The sequence below is a fragment of the Dipodomys merriami genome, unplaced genomic scaffold (assembly GCF_024711535.1).
Source record: "Dipodomys merriami isolate MVZ:Mamm:240054 unplaced genomic scaffold, mDipMer1.0.p SCAF_185, whole genome shotgun sequence".
Classification (NCBI taxonomy): Eukaryota; Metazoa; Chordata; class Mammalia; order Rodentia; family Heteromyidae; genus Dipodomys; species Dipodomys merriami.
The window spans coordinates 2,218,297-2,227,779 of record NW_027203215.1 but is presented as its reverse complement, the minus strand read 5'-3'; the positions used below and the strand labels follow the sequence as shown (position 1 = coordinate 2,227,779).

Sequence of the window (9,483 nt, the reverse complement as noted above, 5' to 3'; positions counted from 1 at the left end):
AGAGCACTTGCCTTGCATCCCTGAGGCCCTGGGTTCGATTCCTCATCACCACATAAGCAAAAAGAAAAAAGCCAGAAGTGGCGCTGTGGCTCAAGTGGTAGAGCGCTAGCCTTGAGCTGAAGAGCTGACGGACAGCGCCCAGGCCCAGAGTTCAGGCCCCACGACTGGACCCCTCCCCCCAAAAATTATAATAAAATACTGGGATTTAGGAAGAAAGTGTGTATGCTATGTATGCATGTAGTGTGTGTGAGTGGGTGGGTGTGTTAGTACTGGGTCTTGAACTGAACTCAGGTCATCATGTTCTTGCTTACCTTTTTGCTCATGGCTGACATTTTACCACCTGAACCACACCTCTAGTGCAGCTTTTTTGCTGGTTAATTGAAGGTTGTATCTCATAGACTTTTTGGTCGGCTTTAATTCTCTGTCCTTAGATCACAGCCTCCTCAGTAGCTAGAATTACAGACATGAGCCACTAGGGTCCTGCTATTTGTGTTGTTTTGTAAGGGTAACTACTTTTAATAGATTGATTTTGTTTGTAATTATAAAATAATTTCACACTTAGAGAAAAGTTGCTGGTATCAGCTCAAAAATAGATAGTTCTGGGCCGGGCTCACACCTGTAATCCTAGCTACTCAGGAGGTTGAGATCTGGGGATTGAGGTTCAAAGCCAGCCTGGGCAGGAAAGTCCGTGAGACTCTTATCTCCAATAAACCACCAGAAAACCAGAAGTGGCACTATGGCTCAAGTGGTAGAGTGCTTGCCTTGAACTGAAGACGGAGCTCAGGGTCAGCATCCAAGCCCAGAGTTCAAGCCTCATGACAGACAAGAAATCAAAAACAAACATAGTTCAGTCTTTTCTTGAGCTTAAAGTTGAGTATTGACTAAGTATTGACCACTTGTTTTATGGACAATTGACTTCTGGATTTGTGTTTGTCCATGGTTTTGTCATGATAGGTTTAGGTTATGTCCAGCAGTGGAACACTCCTGAGTGGTCTGTGTCCTCAATATCACAGCCAGAGGTAAGTGTTACCTATACATTATTGATGATGTTAATTTTGATCACTTGTTTATGGTACTGTCTGGTTTGCCTATACAATCCTTTTGTAATTATAAATAATGCCTTTTTTTGGGTCAGTTGTGGGTCTTGAACTCTAGGCCTGGGTGCTGTCCCTCAACTCTTCAGCTCAAGGCTAGTGCTCTAACACTTGAGCCACAGCACCAATTCTAGTTTTCTGGTGGTTAATTTTAGATAAGAGTCTCACGGACTTTCCTGCCTGGGCTAGCTTTGAACCGTGATCCTCAGATCTCAGCCTCCTGAGTAGCTAAGATTATAGGCGTGAGCCACCAGTGCCTGGCTTAATTATAAATAATTTCTAAGTACATTATTATTTTCCCTATTATCGAATAATTAAGAATACTAGAAAATGGAGGGAAATGTGAAGAAAAACCTTTGGAATTTAATTTTTCAGTTCTTTTTGTATATGTAGGTGATTTTTTTTTAACCCAAAGGGAATAATACCAGGTAACTTATACTTGTTTTTCTCACCAAACAATGTCTTGTTGAGCCATTCTTCACTTGAAAGGTATTGGGATGTACAGTGAACAAGACAGACATGACACTGACAGGCCAACTGGGAACACAGATCGGACAAAATTATTCAATGAATTAATGATAATGGTGAGATAATTAATGATTAATGATAATGGTGCTTGGGACGAACAGAGTATGACCACAGTGCTAGGAGTACGTGAAATCATACATGTCTAGCAGTTGTCGGAAAGTTTTCTGACCGGAAACCTGGATGTTGGGAATAATTAAGGGAAAGACTTGAAAAATTTGTACATATAGAATTAAGTCAGAATTTTGTTATTTAGTTAATTGACCATTTGAGTAACAGGAAAGCCTTAATGATTTACCAGCTTTCTGATTATCCATGTTCCTTATTGGTTATTGGTCTGATATTATTAGGCAGCCATTAAACTTTGCTGTACTAGACCAGATTGAACTTTGTCTGAACACCTTGACTCAGACATCTAACTGTGGGCCTTTCCTTGAAAAAGTTTGTAAGTGGTCAAGTTGGAAATTTATTATTCACGTTTGTTCAAAGCTGAGTTCATTTGAAAATGCCTTTTTATACCAGCACAACTATGTTTATTGCAGCATTATTTACCATAGCTAAGATATGGAACCAACCCAGATGCCCCTCTTAAATGGATCAAGAAAATGTGGTATATATATACAATGGAATTCTCTGCCTCCATCAGAAAGAATGACATTGCCCCATTTGTTAGGAAATGGAAAGACCTGGAACAAATTATATTAAGTGAAGTAAGCCAGGCCCAAAGAAACATAGGTCCCATGGTTTCCTTTATTTGCAATAACTAGCATATGTCTGAGACAAGCAGAAAAGGTCAGATAAATTGATGTTAGTTGAAATGAACCCCAAGGTAAGTATTCAAATGTTTTTTACTTTCATGTGATTGTTTCTAACATATTTATAAGATGATATCTTTGTTGCTTTGTATGTCCCTCCTCCACAGTATAACCCCTGCTTTCACTGTATTTGATGTTGGTACAATTCGTGGAGGGGAAGGGAAAAAACAAATCGTTTAAATAGGGAAACAGGTGGACCCATTGCAACAATGAGCTGTACAAATTGTTATGTCAGAAACGAACTTTACAACTTTGGGGGTGGGGGGAGATGGGAAGGGATGGGAAGGGGAACAAAGAAGGAGGCAACAATGCTTGATAAGAAAGGTACTCATTATCTTGCCCATGTAATTGTAACCCCTCTGGTATTTTTACAATAAAAATTTTAAAATAAAAATGTCATTTTAAATTGTAATATTACAATGAAAACAGTGTAGTATACTTTATAATTATGTAGTATAAACTCATCATTATATTAATTTTAATTGTAATCTCTCTTAATAGAATTTTAGAATCTACCTGAAGACAAAGACCATTTTTCTCCTCACTGAAATGCCCAATAAATAGCAAAAGCCAATCAAGAATTTTTGGATTCAGTTGTAATCAGATTTGAGGACAGCTCTAGATAACTTCCCAAAATAATACTCTTTTCCTTTTTGAGAATTTTTTATTGTTACTATAAAGGTCATGTACAAAGGGGTTACAGTTACATAGGTAAAGAGTAGATTTCTTTTTGAACAGTGTCACCCCTCCCTCTCCCAGTTTTTCCTTCTTATCTCCACCCACAAGTAGAATAGTACATTTTCATCGTAGTGTCTAATGAGTACCATTGTTGCATTTGTTAACCCTTTACTCCTCCATTTCTACGTCCCCCTTTACACACCCAAAGATAGACAAATGAACAAATAAGTAGAAAAAACAAAAACAGCAACAAATAAAAAACCTCTTGTTTCCATTTCTTGGAGTTCATTTCAATGAATATTATTTTGTATGATCAGATGCATAGTCATTGCACCTTTGTATGCCTCTCCTAAGAGTATCTTCCTTTGTTCTCACTGTGTGAATGCCTAAAATCCTGTATAATTTATCATGTCCTAGTGTATTTTAGATCTAAGTTCCACATATGAGAGAAAACATGGCGTTTGTGAATCTGAGCTTGGCTTAACCTCACTTAACATGATTTGGCCAAACTAATTCTAATCCTTGAGCTATGAGAAAAAAATTAACACTTAATCTTTTCAGGGCTGGGGCCTGACTTCAGGACCTGGGCGCTCTCCCTGAGCTTTTTTGTCTAAGGCTAGCCCTCTGCCACTTGAGTCACAGCTCTACTTCCGGCTTTTGGGTGGTTTGTTAGAGATAGGAATCTCATAGACTTTTCCTGCCTGATCTAGCTTCAGATCCCCACCCTCATGTCTTAACCTTCTAAGTAGCTACGATCATAGATGTGAGCCATTGATGCCTGGCAACATTGCATCTTTGAAAGCAACTTAGGATAAACTGAGCAGTGTGCCACTCTTGCTATATACTGCTCAAACTGCTCTTTGTGCCACATCAACAGTCAGCCTTATATAGAACACCCCCAGTACAGTCTACCTTAGTATGTAGAACAGAGCCCTCCCCCAAGGTTACTCCAATTTTTTACATGCATCTTAGCATGGGATAGTGGCAGCAACTCTTGCCTTGTTATCCTGCCCACCCACTGTGTCATGCTAACCTGTCTTACAGATTTAGGAAAACATCTGGAGAAAATACAAGTACATGTGAGAGACTGAGAATGGAAGGTCAGTACCCACAAGTCGCAAGGACCAGACGGATGTGGGGAGTCATGGTTCACACACACATACCTGCCAGGATCATTATATTTTCACCATCCACCTTATAACTCCATAGAAGCAGATTTAAATGAGAGCGTTGTTAGAACAGCTGCTGAGGGATTTAAATAAAGGCATCCTGCATGGAAGCCACATTAGTGAGACTGGAGTATGTATCCCATGATAGCTTTTATATCGGATCCAGAGATGGGAGTACTACCTAGGGAAACCCTGTTCTTCAGAGCTCCTTAGGAACAAGCACTCAGAGTCAAATGTGGAAACCCCAGGATAAACAAAAAGTGTGAAACCTTTCGGTGAACTTACCTGTGTCACATTGTTGGGGTCTTGGCAGAGTTGTCCACAGAATGTCACCAAAGAATTGATCACCTGTCTTTGGAACCAACCCATGCCTTGAATTAGAGCTACTTAATGGGCATATTTTGTAAACACTTAGAAGTAAGGGACTTGAACTCAGGGCCTGGGCTCTATCCCTTAGCTTTTTTTGCTTGTTTTGGAGGATTGGCGGTTCATTGGAGATTAGAGTCTCAGAGACTTTCCTACCCCAGCTGGCTTGAACTCAGATCTCATCCTCCAGAGTAGCTAGGATTATAAGTGTAAGCTAACCAGCTCCAGGCAACATTTTGGAGTTTTTTTGTTTGTTTTTTTTTAATGTGACCACGTAAATTCTAATTTACCCTTCTGCACTTGGGATCTTCACAGGAGACTCAAACTCATGGTGAGAACAAACTTTGGTATACTTGTTCCTCATCGCTTCATCTTTTCCATGCTTCTCCCAGTTTTTCCTGCCCATCTCCACCCACACATTGTATAGTTCATTTCTACCTAGTGTCTAGTGAGTTCCACTGCTGTATTTGTTACTTTGCTCTGTGTGTGTGTGTGTGTGTGTGTGTGTGTGTGTGTGTGTGTGTTTGCCAGTCCTGGGGCTTGAACTCAGGGCCTGGGCACTGTCCCTGAGCTTCTTTTGCTCAAGGCTAGCACTTTACCACTCCAGCCACAGTGCCACTTCTGGCCTTTTCTGTGTATGTGGGTGGTGCTGAGGAATTGAGCCCAGAGCTTCATGCATGCTAGGCAAGCACTCTACCACTAAGCCACCTTCCAAGTTCCTTTGTTCCCCCTTTGTCCCGCCTTTTTTGGTGCACCCCCTCTACCCTCCCAAACACAAATAAACGACACAAGGAAGAGACAACAAAAACAGCAACAACCACAACAACCATCTCTTGTTTCCATTCCTTGCAGTTCATTTCACTATGGGACAGGATCAAGTATACAAGTCTCCAGGATTGATTTTCTTCCAATCAGACCCTGGTTATCCTCAGCGCTGCCTTTCCCCCCCCCCCCCCCCCAGGTCCCTCCTCCCTCTCTCCCGAACCTCCAACCTCCCACCCCCCCCAACAAGCCCTGGATGCTGGAGACAGTGCGGCCCAGCTGGCAGGTAAAGACCTCCGTCCGCAGCCGGCGGCGCTGCTCCCAGCGTCCTGCAGGGGGCGCCCACGTGCCGGGCTCAGCCCGGCCACTCCCCCGGCCTCCGCGTGGTTCGAAGCGGTTGCGGTCGGTATATAAGGCGGGGCACCGGCTGCCCCTGGGCGTTGAGCCTCTCCTGCGCCAGCCGCCCCAGGTGAGTCACCTGCCCGGCCTTTAGAGCTTGTTGAACCCGGCTTTGGTACTCGTGGTGGATGATGACCTGATCCTCATCTGGGCTTGTGGTTTGCTTTCCTTCTCCCAGTCTGACATTCATTCATTCGACGCGGTGGGGAGTCATCATGGGTGTCTTCCAGATCCTGATGAAAAAGAAGGAGGTAAGTCTGGGTTTCCCAAGCCATGGAGGAGGAACATGTGAAGTATGCATGTTGAAAAGGCCTGGTGGGTTTTTGAAGACTGAAAACGTGGTGTGGCGGTTTTGGGGGGGAGGTTTGCGGTTGAATGTAACGCACCCGACCCGTTATCCCGCAGCTCATTCCTTTGGCAGTCATCATAAGTGTGGCTGCGGGTGGAGCCTCGTCTTTTGCTGTGTATTCGCTGAGAAACAAAACCGACGTGATGTAAGTAGTCCTCGTGGAGGAAGGTAGTTGGATGGTGTTGATGGATCTTCAGTTGCTGAAACGCATGGCAGTGGATTGAATGGTAGACTAGGAGTCACGGCTAAAAACTATTCTGACACCAGACTATTACATGATATTCATGCCTTTGGTTTGTTCCTCTGTCTGAGTAAAACCCTTTCATTTATTGGCCCTCTCCCTTTTTCTTCAAGTGAAGTAAAATCTGATTTTTTTAAAAAAAAAATAAACTTGTTTTGGAATGCAAAGTTTTTAAAATGATTTTGGGGGTTATATACATCATCAAATATAAAGAATTTTTGTTTAAAAAATTTTTCACTTAGTAGAAAGATCTTTGCAAGCGTGATAGGGCATTTAATTGTCTATAATGGACTCTTAATCTTAACTTCGGGAAAAGCATGAGGAACATGAAAGAGGGAGATAGAAAACCAGCAGTAGTCTGGGGAGGGTGGGGGAGGATATTAAGTCTAACCACTAGCAGAAGGCACAGATCCTGGAGTTACAATGAGATACCAGTCCAGAGTTGAAACTTGGCTCTGGGTCCTTCCCAGAAGCCTGGCATAAACTTACTAGTGCCTGTCCTTAGCCTAGCATTACCATCCCTATTGTATGCTGTTTGCATTCTCCAGTCTAGCCCAGTAAAGGGAAGAGTCCAGTCCTACAGAGAAGAATTGATACTTAATGTTTGAACCAAACCATGGAACTCCCTTAATGGACTTTACATTCATTTTAGTTACTAATGGTGGTCCCTAATTGTTCACTAATAAGTGAATACCTCAGTATGAAGACTTTCTCCAGCAACTTTTAAACTCTATACACTGTTAGTTTAAATGCACTTAACCTAAATTATCCTTTTATTTTTAGTATTGACCGGAAAAAAAATCCAGAACCTTGGGAAACTGTGGACCCTAGTGTACCTCAAAAGGTATTGACAATATTTTTTTTTTTTTGCCAGGTCCTGGTGCTTGAACTCAGGGCCTGAGCACTGTCCCTAAGCTTTTTTTTTGCTCAAGGCTAGCACTCTACCACTTGAGCCACAGCACCACTTCCAGCTTTTTGTGTTTATGTGGTACTGAGAAATCAAACCCAGGGCTTCATGCATGCTAGGCAAGCACTCTACCACTGGGCCACCTTCCCAGCCCCTCCATGAGCCTCTTAACTGTAGTTGACCAGCAAGAAGCCAAAAGTGGTAGAGCGCCAGCCTTGACAAAAGCTTAGCAAACTCCTTTGTGCTTCTTATTTATAATAATTTTAAAAACTAATTGAAAAACAAACAAGCAGGCCCTAAGCTCACGTGCTCATACGCTCTGATCCTCCCCCCTCATCCTCCATCCCCCCTCCCTCCCCCGCCCCACCCCTGTGTCTCTCTTCCTTGATTTTGTGACTTAGAACATTTGGCCTGTATTGAGCAATTGCAAGGAGGAAATTCTGTTAAGAGGCTACTGCATGCCGGACCCTGTGCTAGGAACATTGTATATCCACTCACAAGGAGCAAAGACACTTTGGAATTTACAAGTCACATGCTACCTTGGCAGATTAAAAAAAAAAATCTGGATATGTTCATGAAAGTAGGACTGATGGGCTGGGATCTAGAGCTCAGTAAGTGCTTGACTAGCAAGTGCAACATCCTGGGTCTGATTCCCATAACCAACAAAGAAAAGACAAAAAAGTTACACCCAAGCAAACAAGTGGAACTGACTGACATGTGTGGCCATCCTCTATGATAATACTAAAGGATTTGGGGAATGGAGCACTAGAACTCAGTCTAGGTGAGTACTTTATGCATGCATTAGAGGGGAAAGAGGTGTTGTATGATTGAAACACTGGTGATGCTTTAACTAAAAGAAGTATAGGAAAATCCCAAAAGGGGATGTGAGGATGAAGGGTCGATGCTTCACCGTTTCTATTTCCTTTCTTATTTTTTATTTTTAAAGCTTATAACGATCAACCAACAATGGAAGCCTGTTGAAGAGCTGCAGAAGGTCAGAAGGGCAACCAGATGACCGGTCCTCTCTTCTTTCCTCCAAAGATTACTCTATGAATCTAGTGGAAACATTTCTGCACAAACTATATTGTGGAGACCAGTGTGCGGAAATGCTTCTGCTACATTTTTAGGGTTTGCCTACGTTTTGGGGGGGGACTCTGGATAAAGGAATTAAAGGTAGTGCCGTAATAACTACATAGTCCAAAAGTTTCTGTTTATTGTTGTAAATCTGAATTTTATATGAAGAAAACCTACCTTTATGAATGTGCTCCTTGACATAAAGATTTGTAAATTAGTAATAAAATTTCGCTTGTGTAAGATATCTCAACAGTTAGCTATCTTTTTAAGTGGAGGACAAATTTGTTTTAATATGGGATAAAAGACATTTTGAAGCATAAAACTTCATCTTCTAAATAATAGCCCGTGCAAATTCTGTGTAAGTTTATTCTTCCAAGTTTACTTATTCCTCAGAAATTGCCTGAGCATCTACAGTAAAGCAGTGAGTGAAGACATATTTGGGAGAGGTGTGAATAAGAAAGATGGTAAGTACCCTCAGGAAAGTGGTGTGAGCTTCCACGTAGATTGTCCTTGGAGGCAGTTGTTGAGGTTTTGGGGGTCAACGGGGATTCAGGATGTTGATGAGATCAGCCCTACCGATGCTACTGCAGACTACGGCTCTCCTGTGAGAACAGGGGGAAGAGCTTGGCCAGCATCCTGTGGAGTCTGGGCCATCCTTCATTCTGGCCCATGGTGACATAGAAACTAAAGGCATAATCATCTGTGTGGCCCTGGGCTCCTTTGACTAACCTTAAAAAGTGGGATCAAGCCAGGTACCCATGGCTCCCATTTATTTATTATCCTAGCTACGCTAAGATCTGAGAACTGAGCTTGGAAGCCAGCCCATGCAGACAAATCCTCAAGACTCTTCATCTCCAAATAACCAGTACAAAGCTGGAAGCAGAAGTGCGGCTCAAATGGTACAAGTAGAAACTTGCTTTTTTTCATAACTTCTTAAAATTGAGACCGAATTCCATTTAAGCTGCATAATTCAATAGTTTTATTAAATCCACAAAGCTGTGCAATCCTATCTGCCATCTAGTTCAAAAACATTTTCATCTCCCGTCCTACAAAGAACCCTTTCACCAAAACTTTTCCTCACTCCTCTGCTTCCAGACCAAAACA

The 9,483-nt window shown here is 42.1% G+C and overlaps 1 protein-coding gene across 1 annotated transcript; it reads left to right on the top strand.

The window, feature by feature from the left end:
* The first annotated feature begins 5,778 nt into the window (after positions 1-5,778).
* Positions 5,779-8,494, top strand: CUNH15orf48 (chromosome unknown C15orf48 homolog). The gene is made up of 5 exons (XM_070026587.1): positions 5,779-5,878; positions 5,987-6,059; positions 6,214-6,302; positions 7,182-7,242; positions 8,252-8,494. The coding sequence occupies exons 2-5, from the start codon at positions 6,024-6,026 to the stop codon at positions 8,318-8,320; spliced, it is 255 nt and encodes an 84-aa protein (XP_069882688.1). The 5' UTR covers positions 5,779-5,878; positions 5,987-6,023; the 3' UTR covers positions 8,321-8,494.
* The last annotated feature ends 989 nt before the right edge of the window (positions 8,495-9,483 follow it).